The sequence below is a fragment of the Sylvia atricapilla genome, chromosome 3 (genome assembly GCF_009819655.1).
Source record: "Sylvia atricapilla isolate bSylAtr1 chromosome 3, bSylAtr1.pri, whole genome shotgun sequence".
Taxonomy (NCBI): domain Eukaryota; kingdom Metazoa; phylum Chordata; class Aves; order Passeriformes; family Sylviidae; genus Sylvia; species Sylvia atricapilla.
In genome coordinates, this window is record NC_089142.1 from 64,542,405 (window position 1) to 64,567,669 (window position 25,265).

The 25,265-nt window shown below is 40.6% G+C and overlaps 1 protein-coding gene across 3 annotated transcripts in view; it reads right to left on the reverse strand.

The window, feature by feature from the left end:
• Nucleotides 1-1,477: 1,477 nt before the first annotated feature.
• PDE7B (phosphodiesterase 7B) overlaps nt 1,478-25,265 on the reverse strand; it is a 169,751-nt gene continuing 145,963 nt past the window's right edge. For all 3 annotated transcript variants that reach the window (XM_066315617.1, XM_066315618.1, XM_066315616.1), the window contains 9 exons: nt 24,751-24,814; nt 23,052-23,147; nt 21,258-21,358; nt 19,632-19,763; nt 13,653-13,744; nt 12,489-12,633; nt 10,391-10,487; nt 6,438-6,518; nt 1,478-5,898 (listed from right to left, as the gene is read on the reverse strand). In XM_066315617.1, the coding sequence (XP_066171714.1) occupies nt 5,681-5,898; nt 6,438-6,518; nt 10,391-10,487; nt 12,489-12,633; nt 13,653-13,744; nt 19,632-19,763; nt 21,258-21,358; nt 23,052-23,147; nt 24,751-24,814 (1,026 nt within the window). In that variant the 3' untranslated portion in view covers nt 1,478-5,680. The remainder of the gene's footprint in view (nt 5,899-6,437; nt 6,519-10,390; nt 10,488-12,488; nt 12,634-13,652; nt 13,745-19,631; nt 19,764-21,257; nt 21,359-23,051; nt 23,148-24,750; nt 24,815-25,265) is intronic.

The window sequence follows — 25,265 nt, forward strand, 5'->3', positions numbered from 1 at the left end:
CCATTAAACATCAGCAACCATTAAATATCAGCATCCATCCAGACGGTGCCTGTGCAGAGTGGGAATATGTATTGACTTAGCTGTACTTGAAAATAACTGTTAAATCTCTTACAGAAAACTGAGTGGTTTTCCAATGTTGACTATGTAGAACTACTCCTGAAGAAACCATTACAACTCCAACCCTATACAGGACAGATCTCTAAGGGGTTTCATTCTAAAATCAATTTTGCCGTTCTGCTTGCATCTGGGGGACATAAGAAAATACTATGATTCTGAAGGGTGGATTTCTTAAAGAAAAGTTTGAATTTAAAATGTTGGCTAAATAGCACTGAAATAAAGTATATTTCCAGATCCTATATTTTGTTTTATTGTAGTATTTGCATGGCACAAACTATGTGAGTATTGTTGCTGAATACTTTGAGGTACAAATGAATTCTGGTTTTATATATGTGTCAGGAAGAGTCCCTGCAGTGATATCTCTCAGTGATTGACAACTATTTCTCACTTAGAAATACTTATCAGTGTAGAACACCAATACTAAACATATATTCAATTAAATTTCACAAGCTTCTGTCATGTTGCACATATAAAGAACATGGCCTGAAACAGAAATGGGAAAATGGAGATTAAAACTGACCAATGATTCTAATGAGAACTCATTGCTGGAACTGAAACAACTGTTTAGGAAAACTCTCCTTTAAATACTTAACCAGGTAAACATTTTCCCTGGCATTTGAAAATCCTTCTATTACATGCTTAAGAAAATTACATGGAAATGTCTTCCTTGCTGGGAACTCTATTTATATTCATACAGCAAGTCTAAGGGGAAATTTAGAGAACAGTTCTTCTCAGAAACAACACACTAGGAAAGTGGTTATTCTGTTGGTAGAAAGGAGAGGCAGTGCGAGAATGGATGCAGTGGTATTTTTGCTGCCTTGTCAAACCAGAATGTCTTCTGAAAACAAAACAAAAGGAGATCCTTCAATCAACTGGTTTTACCAAAGAATAGGGAACACTTCACTTTTTTTTTTTTTTTTTTTATTAGTTGTCATTCTTCAACATGATGAATACTTACAGCAGTATGTTAAAAAAGATACAGTTAAGTCTCTTGGCATCACTGCATAGCAGTCACAGCATTTTCACACAATCTAGTGCTTCCTTTCAGAATGATGCATATGGCATATATACGCACATATGGGGCTGATTCTTGGTCCCAGTGAAGTTGGGGGGACCAGCATTTGGCCCATAGTTGTATAAGATATGTGACTATGTATATATAAAATGCTTTACAATAAACATGACATATACAATCTTGAATTCAAAGATAAGCAGAATATATTTTACATCCAAGTCAAGCTTATGCTCTGCACTTAAAAGTTTATGTACCTAAAATATTGGATGGATTATAGAAACAAAGAGTAACAGTTTGCACCAAAGTAATTTGAATACATATTCATGGCATCGAGCTTGCCTTGTGTTTTTGTTTTGGGGTGGCTTTTTTTTTTTTTTTTTTTTTTTTGGCAGGGTTTTAATTCAAACTTAATTATTGATTTTTGTGGGTCATGAGAGTCATGGTGACTTCAGAAGCGGAATGGGCATACTTTATGGACAACTCAGCTGAGTGACTTTAAATATAAGGCAATAAATTATGGCTGGCACCCTGCCTGATACCTGAAAATAAAATTGTGACTACTTGAGTTTCTCCTTTCTGAGGAGAATTTATCTGGAAGGGCTAAGTGTGCATTCTCTATCTAATTTGATAGAAACTTTTAACAGAAATTTAAACCCCAGATTGCAAAAGCTGGTGAGATCACTATGCACTGTAACAACAGCCTTATCTCATTTACAGCTTTCTCATTAATCTCTGGGGAGGCTTTGGTTTTCTTCATGAAAACCGAGTTCATACAAAAATAATTGACCTGTGTTGTAGATTAGGTTTGATACAACTGCAGATCATGTGTGTTTTTTTATTTTACCTCCACAGACTTTACTTAATCTCAGCTACTCCTGTCTTTGTTCCTTGTATTCCAAAGGTACATTTTGTCAATAGTCCTTTTATCCCCCATTGACTGGTGACTGGACCATTGACACTTAAAAACACAAGGTAAGGAAAGTCTTTAGTTAATGACAATGCATATGTATGCATTATTCTAACCAGCCCAAGATTTTCACTTACTGCTTATTGTTGTTAGTTATACAGAATTGCCTCTTAGATGGTATGAAATCTTCATTTAGAGCAGCTAGATTTTAATCGTATTTGTGGGGCCTAAAAACATTTTAATGTCTTGCTTATAACAGTTTTTTTTTCTCTTTCTATATATGAAAACCTTAATGCAGTTTGAAAACTTTAAAATCTTTTGGCTCCACTGGCCCAGTAGGAAGGAAAAATAATTTAAAAGGGCCTTCTGTAAAGTGGCTGATAGGGCTGACACCACCAAAATCTGTGCTATCTCCATAGCTTTTCTATTCTGTGCATCAGCAGCCTGTTGGCTCACTGGGGCCTCCAAACCAGAGAATACCAAATGTATCACAACTGCATGTGCTGAGCACTGGTGCTGCTGGACTGGCTGGGACCAGTGATGGTTTCTACGGGAAATCGGTTGCATTTCGCATTACAGGGAATCTGGCTGCCAGGCATCTGCTGCCAGAGCCTACCCTTTCTGAGCACTTCTGTCTGGAGCACCTGAGGCAAACTGGCCCAGGCCCAAACCTGTGTAATGGGCTTGGCTCACAAGTACAGAAGCATTGCTGGGGCCACCCTGAACTTCTTTCAGGCACTGTTTCATTAGACAAGGTGATTGAAATCTGGCCGGTATGTTCAGTGCACCAAAATGCCCCACAGCCTGATAATTTTCAGAAGAGTTTTTAAAGGTAGAAAGTCTTAATGTGGTAAGAGCAAACTTGTAATGGAACCTGTAGTTTCCACTTGTAGAAAAGGGCTTGGGTTTAATGTGGCTGTAACAAAATTTGATATGTACTTAAGCTTTCCTGTTGGACCTATTTTCTGGAAGCTCTTCAGAAACAGCTTGACAATGTTTCTGTCAAGAGCTTTTTATGCTGCTAGACACTGGGTTTAACTGATCTTCAGAGCATTTTTTAAAAATTCTTTGAACTAGATGGAAAAGGGCTTCCATTTCTTAGTAAAGAGATAAAACATGGGAAATTACATCCTTTTGTATGGACTTAAGTGCTTCTAAGCAGTGCATTACATTGCTCACGTAATGTCCTAATAATTGTCCTACATCTGTCAGAAGGAAAGGTACACCTAAACAGCTGCAAAGTGGTGGTGCTTCCATCCCCACCACCCTCATGTGATTAAGAAGCCATTTATGTCCTGTAGTTAGAAACAGTTTAATTCTATTACAACTCTCTTGAGTGTCCTTTGCTTGCTGTGGTCCTTCTATTATATGAATCTCATTTAGATTAGTGGGAGGAAGAAGGAGGTTTGCTATTGGTTGTACCTTACACAACAGTGGAGGGGCAGAAAAACATCACTGGAGTTCTGTGTGCTCACCACGTTTTGCCTTTTTTTTACTTCACTGGGTTTCAGCCTCTTTTCTCTGAAGATACATACAAAGAATTAGTGGAATAAATCATCCTTCACTAAAACTCATGCTTTTAATTTTCTTCTGAACATATTAGCCACCTTATGAGCATGAACTTTCTCTCATCAAGTCAATATCCCCTGTAATTGAGAAAAATGTATTATATTTTCCTTTGCATTTTCTGTGAGTAAAACATCTTTCTCATGTTTCTGAAACACCAGCTTAAAAAGCTCTTTCTTTGTTGGCCTCTTCAAGGTCTTCACAGCCCAACATGACTATCCATATGTGACTACGTGGCCATACCTGCTCATTCTTTTGGAAAGCAGCTGTACAGATTGGATGTACAGGGGGTTCACAGCAACACTGTACTTCACCTGAATGCAGTTATTCTTTCTGGGGGCAGAGGAGCAGGGGCCAATCCTTTTGGTGCGACCGCAGTGGTGTCTGAGAATACAATCTCACTGAAATGGTGGAAGCTTACGTAAAGTTTAATAAAGACTTTCCAAACTGAGGTTGTTTATGGCATAGTTAAGGCCAAGTATCTTCCACAAACATGAGATCATAGAAAATTCCTCAGCCACTATGATAGCTAAGAGGATTTTTCTTAATAGTCTGACTACAACACATTTTTTTCCTTCATTGACTGAGTAATCTAAAAAGTCAGTTGAAGTATTCTTTTAATTAAAAGAAAAATACAAATGCATTTTGATGCTGACTATCTAAGGAGGAAATGTGGGGGAAAAATCAGCTACACTGCAACATTTCTCAAGAAAACAACTGAACTCCAGAACTAATGCCGTGCTTTGTAGATCACTAAGCTATTTAGTAAAAATTCACACTTATGAATAAATGGTAATCAGACTGAACTGTCAAATCATGTGGTTTTGCTCTGAGGCCTGGGGGTTTTTCTGAACTTTAAACTTCAGGTTCTGTGAAACATTTGCCTAGACTGAATGTGCAAGGTGCCATGGATTAATGACACGGACCCATATGGAATGTGTTTGAAGTTTTCAAGAAGTTATCCTGCCAGACTTCATTCCTCAATGACCTTTGATACACCTTGGATAGTGGAAAGGCAGTTCAGAATCATATCTTGTAATCATATGATTTTGGCAGCTATCAGAAGATGAAGGATGCTAGAAGTTAAGGCTTTTATCCACAAACAATGGTGTATATTAATAAACTCTATACCATATTTACAAATGCTTTCTCTTGTATTAAAACTAACAGTATTCTGTTCACAGTGCCAATGTTTTTACAGGTAGCAATCATCCCACAGTACTCCAGTATTTTGGCATGGGAATCAGTAGCGCTTTCTATTTACAGAAAATGTACACATATGAATATAAACAGGTAACTTGAAACAGTACTCAAAAGATAGATCTATTCGTGTTTCAAAGGTTTAGACTGTACTACACCTTCCCATTTGGCTGCGAGGGAATACTGTTCCTTGCAATGAGAAGATGCCTGTCTTTTATCCAAAGTGGCATAAAAATGATTACCAAAACGAGCCTTGTTACACTGGAGGTGTGTATATGGAGAGTAACTTCAGTCCAAGGTTTTTAGATCTGTTGTTTAGTGCACAGAATACAAAAGTTAAAAAGGGTTTTAACTACTAAAACAACCCAACTCTCTGCCCTCTACGAGCACTGCCCCACTCAGTCCATGACCTCTGGATGCTGGAGATGCTGGTGGTTTAATGTGCAGCCCAGCTGCCAGCCTAGAAAGGGTGTGGCGCTCTGGGCCTATATACATGTCACCATATGACTTGTGGTAAATGAAAAGATCACCAAGAGTGCCTCTCTGTGTCCCCTGTTCTCTCAGCAATCCTCCCTGCTTCGTGGCAGTCAGGACTGACCTGGCTTCCCTGGTGCTGACTGGGACTCTGCACTGGGGCAGTTCGGGATCAGGAGTGACGAATGGCATCAGGCATGCACAGAATGGAGAGAGGGGAGAGGAACATGAAGATCAGAAGGAAACCCAGCAGAACCATGGGTGTGTTTGTGAGGACCCTTAGAGCTTTGCCATTTCTTGCCTTTGCACGGTGTTGACAACAGGCTCCTGCTCCCCGGGACCTTGTTTGCTGCTGTGACCAAGACGGAGATAGCAGTGCTAGAAGAAGTGTAAAGCTGCCACTAAGGAGTCTCTTCTTCATTTAAAGTCTGTTCCTGGCTGCTAGTCACTTGGCCTGAGTGGTCGTTGCTCCTACTGCTGCTGTGTTGCTTGTGGAGCAGACTTCTCCACTTGGCCTTGTTCCTCCTGAGATGGTTTAGCATGTTTTCAGATAGGGGGGTGTTGCCTGTAAACTGGGCCCACCTCTCAAAGAGTGGCTCAACTATGTACGTCATGAACCCTGGAGAAACACACAAGGGACAGCTGGTGAGCAACAGGTTAATTCCAGAAGTGTACTGCCCCACCAAGTGCCTTGAAATTACCAGAGCAAGGTAAGTGGCAAAAGCCCTAAAGAGAAACAACAAACTCTCAAACATACATCAATTCCTTTTGAAATGCAGAGCTTTTAACCAGCATACATGACAAGATACGGCTTTGTCTGGGTGTGTCACAGTAAACTGTGACAGTCAGCAACCCTCGGAGGAGATTGCAGACAAGAAAGTAACCAGTGTTTAACACTGGCTGCAATTTTTTCCCATGGGTATTTTCTCCCCTATGCAAAGACTTCTTTGTCTTTCTGTTGAACATTTGCCTTAAATATGTTTCTTTTTGAACATTTTAATTTAGGACATATTTTTTAACTCTTAAGAGCTGCTGTATTATCAGCAGCTCTTATTGTTAAAACAACTGGATCAGAGTGGGGCACATGGTGGATAAAAGTTTCTCGTAGAGCTTCTGACACAGTGAGATAAACATGAAGAGAATGAAACTAATACCTACCAATCTGGATGCTTGGTACTGTATCCTTTTGCTGATTACAAAGGGGGCTTATTTCCAGTTCAAATTTTTGTTCCAGATCACCTGGAAAAAAAGAGAATTTTTTTTTTTCTGCCACTTTTATCTCTTCTCCTATGCCACACTCACACAGTGTCTGCAACTGTGTGAGGAGTTGAAATCTTCTACCAATGATGACCATGGTAAAAGTCTAAATACCTTCATTTTCTGGACTTTTTAGGTATCAGAAACCAATTATCCATACAAAGAAAAATCTAAGAAAAGAAGACTTTTAGATGAACATTAAATCTGAGCATGAAAGTGTTCTGAGTATCTAAATTTTTAAAGTAGACTCTCTCATGTGAAAGATTTTTAAGACACTCCAGTCGCTTACTCGTTGTTCAAATCTCTTCCTACCAGAAAATTGCAGTATATCAATTTTAGAAGAAATGCATCTCGAGTAGAACTGCAGTGGAAATTGCTAGTGTGTTCTTGTGGAAGTGGCTTGTAAAGGGAAGAGTGTTGGAGCCTGGCAGCCCACAGCTGTGGCTGTACTAACAAACTAGTAAGGGCCAAAGCATGGACTCCAGCAATGCTTCAGGTGTCAAGAGCTATGGAGCTTAAGCTATAAATGTGGAAAAAGGATGAAATTAAAAGTCTGTCTTATTACTGTGCAGTAGCTGGGTATCAAGCTATACCTTTGGTGCTGCACTGATTTATTTCCTGGCTTGTCCAGACAGTCCCCAGGCATCTGCACAGGACTGAACTGAGACAGCAATGTAGTTGGCTGAACTCATAGCCACCTTCATAGCAGAGTATTTGACTAATTGGACAAGGAGGTCTCCAGTTCCAAATCCAGGACTGCCCTCAAGATTCCTGCAGGCAACTCTTGCTGTGACCAGCCCTGGGGACTGTTTCAAACTGTTGGAAGAAAAACCTGGCTGAGGAATCTGCTCACTCTAGATGCCACCTTAGATTGCTCCTGATGCAGAATTGACCAGGTTTGACATTGAGAAGACTCTTATAAACAGTCAGTAGAAATTATTTCTGCAGAAATGGACACACAGGACAAGCTCCTGTACATAGTGATGGCAGGAGATGTTTTGTATGGAGCTGAAGGTAATCAATAACAACGACCATCCTGGATTTAGGAATTCAGCCAAAAAACATCTCAGAGGGTGTAGTTTGCTCACAGCCACGCAAGACAACAGTCACTTTTTCTGCTGGAAAGACTGCATTCCCCTGTGCCTGCAATTACTTCATGCAAAGATTGCTCTGAGTTAAGTTTTGGGTGTAGGGGTTTTCTTGAAACAAACACTCACTGTCTGTGAGTGCAACAAGTTCATCCTTTGTGATTGTTAGCCTTCCCTGCCAGTGTACAATCCTGGTTACTGCATGAGGTTCAGGACGTTTCCTGTCTACAGTATGGAAGGGAAGTGAGAGTTAACTGTGCAAGCTTAGATGTGCCACTTCCCCTCAGACAATAATATTTTGTCCATCTGATTTACTAATAAGGATGTAGCGAGGGCTGGTTAGGAAAAACTTTCCTGTAAGAAAGACAGACCTGCTAGTTTAGCCAAAACACTGTATTCAACCCATAAAGAAACATTTTGCTTTTAATCCACTGTTTTTGTTTAAAAGCTCTTTTCCCTCCACTAACAGTTTTTTTCTATTGTGCTACTGTGCTACTCAAGTTCTGTAGCCCCATATGAAACACTGTGTGCATTTCTAGGCCTTGCCTTTCTTCCCTCTGCAGCAAGCAATCACTTCTTAAATGTGAGCAGAGTATTTTCAGTTCCAATTGAGTCCTTAGAAGTATCAGGAAAACATTTCTAGCTTGATGAACACTCAAAATGGAACAATTTAGCAAAACTGAGACAATAACAGTTTCTCATATTTCCAAATGTGCAATTTGTCTTCTCATCTACCCCTCCAAAAATTTCTGACTAAAAGAAAGTTTCTAACTCCAGTGATATCCCCTCTGTAGGTGTCCTAGGTAGAAAATGGTTGACCCATCTGGCTCAAAGTATATCCACATCTTTGTGTCTTTCAGAAGTCACTTAATTGACAAAAATAAGATTTGCTTTTGCCTGGTAAGAACTTAAAATGATGGTCAATTTCTTTTGTTTCAAGTTAATATAAAAGGAGGTACATGAATTAGTTCCTGAGAACTTTCATGCTAGGGAAAACCTTCCAAGCAATTTTAAAACCTTATCAGAGAAACTGATCATTAATGTTGCTTCAACATTAGCCATTTTCTTGAAAGCTTTTTCTTACTACTTCCAGTTTCATATATACAAATCAAGTTTTATTACTTACCCAGTGTTCCTAGCTTTGTTGACTTAAAAGATCTGAAAACAAAGTATTTTTCTAGGAAAGGTTTCTGTTAGGAGCTGCTGTAGGTGCCAGATGCTCCATGAAATGTGCCTGGATTGTGTATTTCATTTACTAACATGTAGGGTAGATGCACCAGAACATTGGAAGATCAGGATCTGAGTCTCTATTAAAATGACCTTAGAAATGTTCTATTAAAACAATGTTAAAACTTTGTATCTGTTCCAGAAGGAAGATTAATACCACAATTAGTGTTTTGTTTATCCATCTCATCTATACTTAAAAATCAAAACACGAGACCTTATGGTTTCCAAATGTGAAACTTTCTACCAAAAAATATGTTCAAGCCCCATCACTGTGCGTAAGGGGGGAGAGAGGTCTACAAAAACACTTTAAAGTGATAATGGTATCTAAATGCATGCTATTTAATAACTGGGGGTGTTGTACCACTGAACAGCATTATACAGCCACTAGTAATGGTCAGACCACAGTTTCTGTATAATTGTCCCACATAAAATGCTCCTTTTTTCCCCTGTGATGTTTCTTACTGGTCTCATGCACCCAGGTATCCCCTATCAGAGGTCTGTTTTAGATGTTAGACTAACAAATTTTGAGGGCAGTGGAAAAAGCTTACATTTGTAAGAGTTGAGCTGTCTTTCTCAGCATGGTCCCCCAGTACACTAAAGGCAAGGTACTGCATCTTACAAGCTTCATACTGATTATGCCTTCACTCCATATCTGACTAACTAAACCTGCATTGGGCAAGTTGCTTACATTACTTCAAAGGTATCCAAGTCAAAGACATTTCGCCAGCTTAAACTGACATTGGCTGAAAATTAACTAGCTGACCTGTTTGTCCTTGTTACAGACTAACTGTACCAGGTACCAGCTCAGATGTGGCTTAATTTTGTAGTGCAGAATGTTAAATGAACTAAGAATTTCATTGTGTGCTCCTCCACTTGCATCTCAGGATGCTCTGAACAAAGAATTTAACAGTGATTAAACTCTGCTGCACCCTGTATTGTAGCACAGCATGACCTTGCCTATGCAGATAGCGCCAAATGGTGTAATTACTGTGTTTCAAAAAACCCCCTGCTTGACTGTGCTCTCTGCAGGGGTCTGAAAACATTTGCAGTAGGTTCTAGCTGAGGGTTGGCTTGCCTGCTTTGGCCCTTTCAACAGCATGCTGGGAAGCTGTTTGAACCCTTTCTTTGCATTTGCAGGCAGAAGAATGTGCCATATTTGGGAAACCGTGAGGGTAAGGCGGTAGTGGGAGCATGAAAAACGAGACAAAACACAGTGCTAGGATTTTGGGGCAGTGTGGTGCCGGCGCCATTCCAGCTCAGAAACGCTCATGGTGACTGGAGGGTCTCAGAGAAGAACCCAGCCGTGGGCTTTTCCGCTGAGTTCAAGTGCTGAGGCACAGCAAAACCCTCCCTCCTGCCTGATGCTGCGAGAGGAGCAAAGAAACGCTACTTTTCTACGCCTTCCCACTTTTCCAATGAGGCAGCACATCTCTGAAGAGCTCATTCCCAAGTGACATTTCAGTGCTACCTCCGACTTGCCACACAGAAACCACGGAAAGCTGAGGGGAAAGGGGACTGCTGTGAGTTGAAGGGGCTGACCTTGCCGGTAGAACTCTTCACAGACCCGTTCACTCCACTGTTTGCTCAGATCCCAGACCCGGCAAGGGTTGCAAATGTCAGCACACTTGAGTGCAATCTGAAAGCAAGAAGAAAAGTAGTAGTGAGAAAAGAAGTTACTGTTTAGCAGTGCTTCAGCAGTAAATCTGCAGTCATGGAACTCCCAGGCCCCACCAGCAATGCTGGGAAGGGTTAAGATTACCTTTCAGAGACTCAACCTCACCCAAATGTGCCCTTTGAGGAAAAAGCATTTATTTAAGCTGCAAACAAAACTTTCATTCAGCCCTCCGCTTTACCATAGTGAAAACAAGAGCAGGGCCACATGCCAAGGCTGCAAAGTGTTTTGGATATTCCTTGCAAGGACTAAGCCAACAAAAGCCTCAGGCTGGCTCCTGCTGACTGCTTGGCTCAGCATCTATGGCTGATGACAAGGAAGGGAAGAGCCAAGCTGGTGTATTTGGGCATGATTTCTCTGCGGTCTCAGTGAGTGACCTTGCATCTCACTTCGGTTACACTTCATCCCAATGTCTGCATATTTTTGTTTACAAAGCTAAGCACAGGGCTCTCCACACTGCCCCTGGCCGGGTTTCACTCAGTTAACTAGTACTTTTAAGTGCTTTGTAAGAGAACGAGTACAGGTGAAAAGGTTTTTAAAACTGAGTAACTGCTTCAGAAAAGTAAACCATGTAATAGTCTGCCAGTCACACTGCCTTGAAACAAAATATCATGTGCCTTGTCTCTTCAGACAGAACATAGTCATTCCGTCTGACAGAAGTCAGAAGTCATTCTGGCACCCGGGAAGAAAACATAAATATTTCCTGTAAGAGTTCAGACCCGTGAACCAGCAGAGTGAAATCTCCAAGTCACTTATCTCTTTGCGTTAAGCTGATTAGCCTTAATGTTATTGTCTACTGCAAGGACCTTTCAAACATTCTTTAGGTTACTCCAATCAATCAAGATTTCTTCATTTTTTTCTTTTCTTCTTCCATAACTAACTCACCAGATAAGTAAATCTTACTATGTCTGTTCGCTTGGTCCTAAGTTCCTAGTGCATAAGAAACCTTTTTTTGCTGTAGCTGAGACCTGCAATTCCTCTGCTTCTGGCATTTGCACAATTTTCTTTCCTCATCTGTCCAGAAATATGGTCAACCTGTCACCCAGCTCTGCACAGTCTGGGCAGGTATCTGACAGAAGACTGTGTTTCGGGCAGGACAGGTAAGAAGCTACTACATTTCCCATGCTGCTGGAGGGGGAAGAATTCCAATCTTTCCTTGCAGCTGTCACCTTTTCTGTAACTTTGAAGGAAGGGAAAGATGTAGGTGTTTGTTTTATAATGAAAAAGATTACTTCAACTTCTTTATGTATTTAGGAATGAAATTAATAAAATTTCTCTAAAGAAGCAAGTATATGTAGCTTCCATTTTAATCACAATACTGCTTTAATAGGTAGAGGCTTATTCTTAAGAGTCTGCTAATGACTGCTGCTTAGCTGGAAGAACCAGGGTGAACCTATTTGATTTTTGACTAAAGCATGAGTTTTTCATTAGCTGGGCAGATGCACTAGAGAAGCATGAGCTGCCATGGCAACAGCTGTCTCTGCAGAGGCAATTTCTGAGCATCCATCACAGGAACAGGACTTGGAGACCTGATGTCAGGCTGTCCTGGAGAGAACACCAAGGAGGGGGCTCTCTTGCACAGTGCTAAAAAGCAACACCAGTAACACCAGTGGAGTGACATTTGCCAGAAGAGAGAGACACTACAATTGAAACATTACCTGGCAAAGAGAAGCAGTGTTCTGGAAGTAAAATAATTACTGTCTTATCTTCATTCCTTAGCATTTGATACTCTCCTGTATCTGTTGCATTCACAGCTTTTTAACTCAAGGAAATTACATAAGGAAATGCTGGTGACACCTTATGCTTGCCTGATGTTCCAGAAGGTGGCAGAAGGGAAGTGTTTATGGTAATAGGTAAGGAGAGGCTGATGTCCAGACATGCTATAATATACTGCTCTTAACATATACTAGGAAATACTATGACCTGAAAAATTTATAAAAACAATTAAAAATTTCTTGCAGTTACCTGAAGCATAAAATGTCTGTCTTGTGCATCCTCCAGCCTCAAATCCTGATTGTCAAGGTGAGATTTCAGACGGATCAAAAACTCATTCTGCCTGTTGATGTCTGTTGCCAAGATCAGGGAGCCCAACTGCTGTTCAATGTCCTGTCTGCAATGACAGTAAATGAGCCCCTTTAATCATGGAACCATTCAACATTAAGAACTCAAAACAACCTGCTCTCGATCACTGGACCTGGCATAAAGCTCCCTCTTTCTTTAGGGACCCAGTCTGAACTGTTTGGTCAGTCTCTGCTGGGATTTGTGCAGTACAACTGTTCTATCTGCCCAAATGGGTTCAAGAAGAATAGGTAACGTCAAAGAAAAATGCTTGCCGGCACAGGTTGTTCTGAAAAGTGCTAGGAAAGTACAAAAAAACCCACCCTGAAGCAACACCATCTTGCATCAAGAAAAATGCTCATGTCTTACTTCAGCTGTTCAGATGTGAGCAGTGAATACTGCAACTTTGAAGTTGCAGTCAAAATTGTGAAGGTCTAGACTGAAATCCATTAAAGTTGTTGGTCTGATGCAAAGAAATTCTGGAGGGATATGGAGCTTATTGCTTCCAGGTAACTTGTTTATGTTCTTGGTAGGGTCACTTATGATTTCAAATTTAAGACTGTAGTCTGTTCTCTGTCTCAATCTCCCATCCTTGGTGGGACTAACACAAGTAAAAAGCTAGCTGCAACTTGCCAAGGTGCTCATGTGGCTGCTCTTCTTTTGCTTTATCCATAAAGACTGAACCACATTCCTTCAGTGAGGTGTGGAAGTTCAGAGCAGTCTTGATGCTCCTCGACCAACTCCTTCAATTTCCTGGTTTTAATCACTAAATCTTTCCCTATTCGTTCGGTGCTATGTAGAATGAAAAATGCCAACAATCCATCTGAACAAGTCCACTCTTTGCTGGGAATCTCTGTGTTCCTGCTGCCGAGTGGCCATTCCTGTGCTGCAGAAGTGGGTAGGTCTTAAAAAACACTTCTGCTGTTTAACTTTGTCTCACGATTTCATAGTGGCACCAAGGAGGGGCAGGAAGTTCAGCCTATTCTGAAGCCTGGGCCTCTTTGTCAGCGTGCTTTTAGGAAGGGAGAAGGAGGCCACGGCCTAGTTGCAGTGATGCTGGTGGACACTTACGTGACCTCCTTGGGCAGGTGGGCGAGCAGCCGTGACTCCCGCAGCATGCCTATGGTAGAGCGCCAGTGGTGGTTCTCCAGCACGGAAACGTTCTGGGGAGGAATTACACCAATAAATGCAAGGGTTAGGATAGTATCCATGGTACAGGTACACATATGGATTTGCCTTATCACATGATACCCAGAGCTGGCTGGACATGCTGTAACGTGAGCCTAAAATGTGTGCTTTGCAACCACAGCTGGATTAGAGTAATTGGTCCAGATTTCTACAGTTAAGGACCTTTTGCTTCTGGGTTTCTTAGCTAAGGTCAGCCCTAGGGGCCTGTTGTTCTGCAGTTTTTGAGTCCTGCTGTGAACAGAGGAGCTAATCTCATCTGTGTGGGAGGCAGCTTGCATTCTAACAGATTTATTAACAAGTGAATTGAAGCAGGAGTGCAAAATCGTATTTTTACCTCCTGTTGATTCCAGGTTGACTTTTCAGCCTCTACAGTTTCAATGCAGAGAGGACAAGAAAAAGAAAACTAAACTGCCAAATTTCCCTTTGAGTCAAGGAACTGGAAGCTGCCTGCAGCTGTTTAATGAAAGCAAGGAGAATAGCAGTACTGCTGAGCATTTGCAGGCTTCAGCAACTTGGTCTGCAACAAATTTTGACTCCTCTTTGTTTCCTTGCTTTCAACTAAGTCAAACCAAAGTTAGGTTGGAAAAAAACTGCTGGGGAGCTGAAATCCAACTTTCTAGGTTGTCAGTAAATTACAACAAATTTGGTATCTTATGTCTGATGACTTGAAATTACTATCCTAACACACAATGCATTTTCCCATCATCACTTGTTTAGTTCACAGAGTACTTTCTACCACCAAATGCCCCAGAAATGTCACTTGTTCAGAAACCTCTATCATCTGTTCCCTGTTTTGGGCAGTTCACAGCATTTGCAGTAGATGAGCACTGGATAAGAAAAACAAAACAAAGCCAAACCTTTTGAGCAGGCAGCAGAACAAGGACTCCACCCTGTCACTGCCATCTGGGAAAGGGGAGTCAGAATCCTCCCTCCAGCCACTGTCCATCTCTAGCTCCCTCACGTGCAGTCCCACAGCTCTGAGGTGTTGCTGCCACAGTACTGCCTTTCCCGTGGGACATGATGTGCAGCTTCCACTTTTCCAAGAGGGACTGAGCAGTATTTTCTCCCTAAGTCCTCCCCATCTTCCTTTGTACTCCTGTCCTATCTGATGACTGTTGAAACACTAAACATTGCCAGTAACCAAGATCCAATCTGCATTTTGATCATCTTGCTTAGTGCAAAGGTGAGAGACTGGGCTGACTTCCTATCACAGTCCTTTCTGCAGTGCTTTTTGTTGCTTCTGAATTCACACAGCGCTGCTTCGGTATTTCTCCGAGTTTGTTTGTTTGTTTCCCTTACCGAAACCACAGATTCTGGAGGAAAAAAAGAAGTAAAACCAACTCCAAAACTTTCAAATAATGCGAAAACCAATTCCTTTTCTTAGGAAGAGCTGATGGACTCAGATCTCAACATCAGTTATGCAATATAGAAATTACTTTTGACAGCAATTCTGTTCATTTGCCAACTTAAATATCCTTTTTCTCCTTTTGCCTAAATACATCAGGATGGACTTTTGCAACCCTAAACTCTGACCAAGAAAAATAAGAGAATGTAATAGGACATAATAACAAAATTTTGTTGTTGTTGTTTTTTTTTCCACCTATCCAGTTGCAGAGCTGAATACTGGTCCCAAGAGTCACCCAAGGCCAGAGGCTGCCATCTTCCTCCTAAATTGGACAAATGCTACCTGACTGTCACCTTTGGCTTTTTGGAAGGCTTACAGTTGTTTAAGACAGTGCCTGTGTGCAAGTTTCCTGTGACTCTGGTCTGACTGCATGCTTGAAAAACTGCAGCCAGGGAGATTCCCCCTTGGAACACTCTGTCCCCACATCCCTTCCAGTGTGGCAGCCTTACTTGCTGTGAGGAGCTGCTTCAGCAGCACTTGCCTCAAACAGAGAATTACACTCCATGCATGCAGCTGCTCCTTGACCAGACTGAAGGCCAGCCTGAGCAGGGCTGAGGCATCTGAGACTTTTCTTGCATCCAGTTAGTAGTTACTCGCAGGAAAAAGCAATCTCAGGTATTCACCTCAGAGTATTTCCACTTCAGGCAAAGTTTCTGCTCTTTGCCTGTTGCTGTAGGGGGAACCTTAAGCTGACACTGCTGCCCTATTTAGTTTCCCACACTGAAACTACAAGGAGGAGGGAAAAAGAAAGGTCATGTTAACAAGCAACAACTGCATGAAGTCATATGACTCTCCTCTTAAATGTAAGGAGCCAGAATCACCGAAACGGCTGCCAGCAATTAGCAGAGTCAGCTATTCCACCTAGGAACACACTACTGCTTTATTAAGACTAATTGCCATGAGCTAACTGATCACCCAGGCTGGTGGGAGACAACCCATGCAGGGAAAGTCTCCGTGCTGGTTTGCAGACTGGGGTTCTCAGCTCTGCTTCACGTGGTGTTTTAGTTTTTTGAAAAAAACTGAGTGGTGCAGCTTTGCTTTAAAGGCTACACTGTAGGAAGCTTCTGTCACATTTACAGCCCAAACCCAGTGGATTGCTACAACAGAGATTTCAGGACTATGACTATTTTACTTAACCTACCACAGTATTTCCAATCTGTTATTTAGTCTGAGCTATTTGAACCATGGCATTTGACATACACATTTGAAAAAGAAGAGTAACTTGAAGAGAGGGAGACTTGCTGCTAACTAGGTCCAGGTCGAACTTGAATTTTAATTCTAAGTCAAAGGGGATCAGAATTTCTTTGAATCTCTTCAATCTATTCTTACTCATTGAGCAGTTGGTTTAACTACATAATGTTAAATAGTCAAAAATGACACTTACAATTAGAAACACTGCTTTTAAGGAAGACTGCAAAGGAGAACTGTTTTTACTGATGCCCAAAATGTACTTTCCTATTTCCAGCTTACCTACATCTATATTAAAATTGTAAAGTGTCCTTTCATAGTTTTCTGAAACCTATTTTGTACTACAGATGATGTATGTGACCTATCCACATTTCTAAACTTTTTACCCTTCATTTAAAAGCCAGACAATGCAAGTTAGAAGCAAAGTCTGCATCACATTACAAGGAATGCTGTTGTGCTCTTCACAGGAGAACTAAGCGACCTCCAGACCACTAGAGTCACCCTCGATGCTCTCAACTGTCCTTGTAATGCTGGAGATTTCAATGAGCTGCTTTTATTTTTGTAGAAATTTTTGGTGCATGCAATCACATGGATAGACTCTTGTGAAAATCACCCTATATATTTCAAAACAAAGTGTCTTGCCTCATACAATATGGATTTAATTTGAAAATAAATATTGAAAACTCTGAAGTCCTTGGTGATATCTTCCTGAAATATGACTCTGCTCATATGCATTTCAGAAGCTGTCAAACACTTTACATCTTTGTCAAAAGCTGACCTACCTCATTTTGCAAAACCTTTTCCTCCAAATGTAAATGTAAAGTTCTAATTTAAATGTCAAGAGACATTTAAAAGCATAGAAATGCCATACATGGATAAGTCCACTGTCTCAATGACAGATGACTGCCAGCCCTATTAAAACTTACTTTCATTTGATCCTTTTTCTGATTAATCCCAGCAGTTCTGTGGCTCTGCTACTTAAAACACAAAACCCTAAGAACTTTGTTTCAGTTTCAAGCACATGTTAAAGTATGTTTTAAAGACTATTCACTAAATCTAAATTTTTGACTAAAAATGTTTTCAGCAAAACCTTTTTCCAAGAGTTATTTTTATTGGCATCCATATACTATATACTACTAAAATCTTTGGAAACAATGTGGGATCATTTTCAGTTAAAATAACTCAAACTTGCCAGTGAATGTCCTTAAGCAGGGTACTTCAGATCTCATTTGCTGTTCAAAGATTGCATTTTCTGCTTTGTCACTGCCTTTTCTAACCAACATTTGTAAATATGTTCAAACCCAAATAACTGAGCAGAAACCACTTCTCCAAAATACTAATATTTTAGCTGTATGTATTTCAGATTAGCCTGATTTTTCAACCTAATTATGAAGTACTGTTTGCCACTATTAATTTGAGAAGGAATTGTTTTTTCACAAGACAAGGGATTTTGTGGAATGGCTCTACTCACTCCTCTTCAAAGCACCCTTACCGCTCCCAAAGTACCTCAGCTTAGGCCCCTGGCTTTTCTCCCTCCTCACTCAGCTGGCCTGACATTTAGAAAACACTGGACCAGAAACATGGGTATGACATAATAAGCTGCATCAGCTTATGATGAGGCCAGTCACAAAGTTTTCAGTGTTTGAACATCACTGTGCCTTGGCTGGGGCTCCAACAGCGCAGCCCTTTCCCATGTCTGAGGGCAGATCAGTTGCACCATTACACAATCCACTTCTTATGAGAAAACCCAAATGTTGCTTGTGTAAGGTCAAAAAAGAGAGACTCTACTCTCTTATTAAGTAGTATGCACATCACAGCAATCTCTTGATTTGCTAAGTATGTGCATGTAGCTATTAGTGAGTCTTCTTCAAGTAGATTAATTTTTAACATGAGATATTCTGTTTCTGCAACCTCCACAAAGGCTGAAATTGACTCCTCAAAGTGGCTGGGAAGCAGCCCAGTGGGAGTGCTGGTTGTATCCTGGCCTGTGTCAGCAACAGTGTGGCCAGCAGGAGCAGGGCAGGGACTGTGCCCCTGTACTGGGCACTGGTGAGGCCACACCTCAAGTGCTGCATGCAGTTCTAGGCCCTTCACTTTAAAAAGGACATGGAGTCACCATTCCTGGAGGTGTTTAAGGGGTGTCTGGATCTGGCACTGGGTGCTGGATGAACAGTTGGGTTAGACCTGATGACCATAAAGGTCTTTTCCAACTTTCACGATTCTATGATTCTATGATTCTATGAGTCTGTGATTATAAAGGCTAGAAATCAATACTATCTCCATTTATTACCTCTGAATTATGGTTAGTGCAACCAAAATTAAGATGTACAGCACTGCTCTGGCACCTTGTGTATGTAAGTACAATGGAAAGAATAGAGAGATGTGCATATATAATAACAACATATACATGTGTGTGGAGATTATACTCATAGAACAGTTTTAGATAAAATACAGAGCTACAATGATTGTCATGGGCCAAAACTTCAAATATATTCAAAAAGGACAACAAAAATGAGGCAGCATGGGTTCATTGCTAGATATTGAACAAGAGGGTCTGTGTTTTTTGTTTCAGGAAGTTTTCTACTACTGCTTGCCAGAGCTGAAAGGATGTATACTAGGTGAAGGACAACTCTGTACTTTTCCCAGACTTCTGTTTCTCTCTGAGATCTTTTACTGGCTCCTCTTAAAAACAGGATACTGGTCTAGACAGCCTGTGGTGTGACCTAGTGGCTTTCTTGAAGCTCTTTCTTTGTATCTTGAAGGAATGTTACAGTAAATGTCTACAACTTTTCCTTTGGTTTCATCTGTCTTCTATTTTTTTTTAATGCAGTGTTCATTAAGTGTTTAATTTTCCTACAGCGACAAGAAGCAAAGGCTTCTTTTAACAGAACACCAATTTAGAGCATGCCTGCTGCTTACTTGCTCACTGAAAGAAAATGAAATCTTCTTGTTATGATTTTAAATAATTTAAAATTTTAAACCCACAGTTCCTCACCCCAGATAATTTACAGCAGAAACAACCCAGGCAACTGATCTGGCTTAAATGTCCTCAAAAAAGTCTGACATTTCAACTTCTTTTCCTGTATCAGCTTTGCTGTAAGAAGTGACACCCAGTGATGTGCTTGACTGAAATTGTCCAGACTCCAAAGTGCAGGGTGACTTGACCCACATCTCCGATTACCAGATTTTGGCATTAAAAGTTCACTGCAAATTGCTTAAATTCTTCTTGACTACATTTTACACATTAGCAACTCTATGAGCAATTTTACCTGGTACAAGCTGGCAAGGTGGTGTTTAGTTTTAATCAGAAAGGGTTGGTTGACCCCTGGGTGATCCACGTCATGAGCTGCAGCAGCGAGCAGTCCGAGCATGATGTCCGATGGGGTGAGGAAGCTGGCAAGCTGAATCATCACACACGTTAATCCCAACAAGAACATGAACAGTAAACACTTTTTTTGGTAAATAAACAAATCAGCTGGACATCATGGCATTGCTTGGGTTTGTAGGCATTTGTAAACATATATCAAGTATCAATTTTGTGAACAGTTTGAAGGTAAATGTTGAGCATACATCTACAAAGATGTTCGATTTCATAATCATCTTTTATTACATTGTATTTCTTATCTCTTTATCATTGATGGCAATATAAGGATTGTTATAATATAAGTGCTTGAGCATAGTCTCAAAGATTTAGTTTAAAAAGCAAACAGGTAGACTGGCAGGTTGGCATATGTTAGCATCCACTGTAAGAGCTCTGTCTCTCCAAGTATTTAGTAATACCACCAAAAGATCAGGCTTCAATTTTCTAGCATAGCACTGTGTTATAAAATGCAGTTTATCAACTTCTGAAATTTCAGCCTTGGCTGTTAAATATTAATCTCAGTTCAAGTATATGTATTTTATTAGAGAACATGATTTACTTTTCTAACTTCAAACATTCAAGTTGGAAAAGCTGTCCAGATTATTTTTTCTGCTACAGGGCTCATTTAGAAGCAAAAAAAGGTAGTCTTAGCATTTTCTGTTTGTGACAATGAGGCAGTTATTACCAGCCCAATGAGTCTGTACACTCAATGTACATTGTACATTGTATTAGAGAACATGAGGTCTATGAGATGAAAGAAGCATCCTGAGGTGAGAACTGATGAGCAGCATGGTCCAGGTTTTGGATGTTGGCTGTCCTCTGCACTTCCTGGCAAGAAAAGACTTGCAGATCTTGCAGGAGATTAAAATACAGGAAAGGTGGAGCCTGATCCTGTCCTCACTTACCATTGCTATATTCTGGTGTAACAAACTGCTAGTTCTAGCAGAACAGCCTTTCATTTGAGTCAAGCCAACTAAAAGATTTGTTATATTCCTATACTGCGGCTCAGCACAGCAATACTGCAATGCCTTCAAGTAACACTCAAGGCAACACCACCCTGAAGCTCTGAGGACTTGCAGTAGCAGTCAAATACTTGTGCAGAGGACGCCTTTGCAACAGACCCATCTGAAGGGTCTGTTTTCCCCTTTCCTGGTGTGGCACTGCGCCTAATTTGGTACTTTGAAATAGTGATGTGGGGAGCTTATGCTCTGAGGTGGCTGAGGCACAGACATGCATTGCCTCCTGGTGAGTTTGATGGGAGAAGAACTGCAGGCACCAGTGGGTGGCTGGGTCACATCACCGAGGTGGCTGGAGCTCACACGGCAGCACTCAGACATGATGCCTGCACGGTAAGAAGTGACTCTCTCTTGACTGAAACATCTGTAACCTGTAGCTGAAGCTGATCCTGACTTCCAGCATGCCATCGCTTTCTGCTGTCTAGAAGTATCTCTTGGGGGTTGTATTTCAGTCCTGGGAGAAAACATCTGAGAACCATCTGAAAGCAACATCTGAAAGTGTGAAAGGTGGCCATTACCTTGGGCTCCCTCAGATAGCAGTGCATAGCTTGTGTGACATCAGCGGCATGGACAGCATTGTGGTATGGGTTCTGGCTATGGTAATCTTCTTGAACCATAACTGGGAATCAAAACAGAAAACAAAGATCCTTTTGTCTCTGAATGCCATGGCCACAAGTGGGAACTGGACTTAAAGCACAATCTGAGGTTTTGCAGTCAGCTGCCTAAGGAGTTTCTTCAAATAGCTGTAGCTTATTTAAATTGCTGCTTTTATCGGGATACCTTTAGAGGAAAAATGCATGAAAGGATTTGTGAGGCCTCAGGGGATACACTGGGTCTAGTGCATAAATCACCTCTTTCTTGCCTTGGTGAAGGCTCTCATTGAGGAGTAAAATAAACAAGGAAGAGAGGCAATTTTATCCGCAATGGAGTGTAATGATTTAAGCTGCTGTCATAGGGTAGTAGTGTGCCATTAAGGCAGTACCACCTATTTTTTTTACGGCAGCAGGGAGTGAGACCCTGATATCCTGCCATCATTTGTTATTTGAGTGATGAACTACAGCCAAAGACATTCCTAGCCCCCCAGGTGAAGAATCAAAAAAACCAGCTTTGGGGTATTCACAGCAAAATCTCCCGTGACAATTTTAGTCATATATGTCTGTTCATTTTGAAATGCCAGTTCTTCTTTAGTTTGCAGTGTTGGAACTGGTCCAGCTGGACCAGAAGCATCAACCTCTTAACTCTCAGCTTTCTCTCAGACAGAAAAATCATTGAGATGCGTGCTTCACACCCCTCCTGCAGGGCTTGCAGCAGTGTTTGTCAGTGTTTGTACCATTACATGCTCTTGGGACGCCACCATGTGAGTGCTGGAAGCTGCATGTGATCCTTCCTAAAGCACTCTCCTAGACATGACCAAATTAATCAGATAGAAAGTGAACAGGCAGATCTCCCATGGCGCTCACTGCCAGCATGAGGAGCACCAAAGAAAGTCCAGGCCTTCTGTTTGTTCCCAGCCACACAAGCATCTGGAGGTACAGTGGGTAATCCCTTAAACTGTGAGTACCACTAGCTCTAATTACCCGACTGTCCACTTCATGTCTGCCCAGAGGAGTTAGAAACAGCAGGGAGATTTTGTCTGTCTCTGCACCAGAGGAACCCTTTCCAGAAGCAACAATTAAGCAGTCTTAAAGAAGACTTCCTTGCTTTGGAAACTCTGCCTAACAGCCTGAAAAACTGGCATTTAGCTGCTTTAAAAAGTGATACAAAAAGTAATTGATTTTGCCAATTTCTTTTGGTTCACTGACAGCATGGGGCTAATATTTCTGTTGGCAGTAACAGCAGCAGGGGCTTTCATCAACACTATTCAGTGTAGACAGCTTGATATAATTTGTTAAATTTTGCACATAAGCTTTTAACTGCCCTGGGTCTCGGTGGTCTTTTAGTCACACTAAACAATTACAGTGCACCACAATTGTACTGTGCACGCGTAGGTTCTGCAGTGTCTGTCTGTCTGTGTGGGCCTAAGCCAGCCACATCTCTGCATGGCATACTTTATTTTAAACCACCAGTGTGACTGTGGTGCTGGGATGCTTCAGCCCAAAGCAGGGCCTTTTGAAATCTCTCCACTGATTATGTACTGAACCAAGTACTTGAATACCTGCAAATTGTATGATGCTATATATCATAGACACCTTTTCTAAAGTATTTCCAATGACATCATCATTTTCACAGAGACAGACCAAGCCAGTGCCTTCTCTGATGCTCTAATTAAGGTATAAACTTCATTCAAAGATGGCTTTGAGGTGCGCACTTACCAAAAAACCTGTGTAATGTAACCATGTCTAACTGGAAATGGTGAATAAGTCCATGCACATTGAAGAGGTGACAAAGCAATGTTACAAGACTGTTTCCTAAAAGCAGAAAGGAAACAACTCTTAGATTCCCTTTACATGTAGTTACAAACCAAGCAAGGCTAAAAATCTGGGTAATTTCCTATTAGTCAGCTCCTATCACCTCATCTCCAATGAAGTGAGCTTAGACGACTCTCATATACACAGAAGTCACTTATATAAATAATCAAGACTTGATGGAAGGGTTGTACCAATGGACTGCCATTCTTGTGTCTAGATGCCATAAAGTCACATTTGCTGCTTCAGTATGACAGGCAAACTGTGGTTTTAACTGGAAGAAGGCAAACTGACATGGTTTTAACAAAATCTTTTGACAGGCTTGTCTGAGAGCAACAGCATCTTCATAATTCAGGTCTATCTTCAGAAACAACAGAAACAAGTGTGGCTTTTCTGCCACTTTGATTTGCCATACTGTACTAATTAATTAATTACTAAAAATCAGGAGTTTGGAATTTTTTTTTTTTTTTGCATATGGCTGTACAAACACGTAATTAACCCCTGTAACCTAGCTCAGCTACAATTGCATGTTGCAGCATCTACAGTCTCAAGTCCCACTGTAATGTTGCACTGGCCTTACTGTTAATCCAATACTGGGAACACTGGCAAAATTGAGCCTTACTAGTATTACAGGATCAGCTATACATAAACACAGTAATTCAAAAAGTTTGCACTGCTTAATTCAGCGGCACTTTTATCCGCAATGTTTCCATAGAAGTTAGAAAAAACCCCAAACCAACCAACCCATACTACACATAAACAAAGTTTGAAGGGAGTCTTTTCTTATTTAATGTAACTCAGGAAGGAAAATAAATATCTGTATGAAGAACACATGGAAACTGATTTGGTCTTGACTACTGAGCAGGGGCAGAGAAAGATAATTTAGAAGAACTATGCTTTTGCTTCCCAGGCAATTTGCAATCCTTTTCACTCTTCACTGCCAGTCACTCAGCTGAATGACCCTCTAAAACAACTTTTTTCTACACCTTCTGCCCTAGCCAAACCTATTTAGACTGGGGGTAAGGAATAAGAGATCTCAGTTCTCTGAGCAGTACAGAAAGGGGAAAGGTGCAACCATGATCCTCTTCAGCAGTTACCTGATCAAGAGGTATTGCCTGGATGTTTGTGGGGAAGAGGGATGGTTTTACAAGCATATATTTAAAGAAAAGATTTCACAGATTTTTACTCTCAATAAATTTCCTAATTTTTGCCACTAAACAGAAGCAAGAGTATCTTCACTCAAATGTCCTTAGTATTGATAGAAATTGATTGATTATGGAGATCTGGATGTATTAACCAATGTACCTAACATAAATATTTAAAAAGTAGCTTGGGAGTTTCACAGGTAAAAGAAACAGAAACACCTTCTTGAAAAGGTGACAACAACAAATGTAGGAGATTAATACAAAAGCTCACTTTAAACATTACCCTATAGATCAGAAAAAGCCTAAAAAAGCTCCAGGATGTGATTTTACTAGAGGTTAAAAGTAGCCAATTTCTCTTCAGTAATCTGAACTGGAAATATTTAGCAAACAATTAATTAGGGATTTTTTTGAAAAGTCATATATGAGAGATAGTAAAATAAAGCCTTAAAAATTTTACTTACCATTTGTCAAGCGATCAAACAAGAAAATGTCAAAATCCCACATTCCCACTTTGGACAGCATATGCTGGAAAAAACAAATGTGAAAAGGCCAATGACTGGTATGTCATACTGTAAAGCAAATTTTAATTATTATTCCAGATTAACCAGTCATGGGATTGGTTACTGCAGCTTTAAAGTTTTTTTCAAGAAACCTACAGAGGTTGTATTTGAAGTATCAAAAATCAGGCTCATTAAGCTGTACTGCAAAAAATATCACTTGCATTTTTAAATGAGAAGGTTTTGAACATAACACTAAAAATACCTTCTAAATGGAACACAAAACAATGAATAATATAAATCAAAATATTATTAAAATACTCCCTTCTGTTGTAGAAAAGCTTTATTGCTTCTTCATATCCCCAAATTGTCAGTGCAAATTCTCTCCGGTTTTCAATACAGTGTTTTAAAATCTTAGTTCTCATGGTGAATATGGGCTACAATGCGCTAAACAAAGCAGTACACAGGAATAGCTTTTA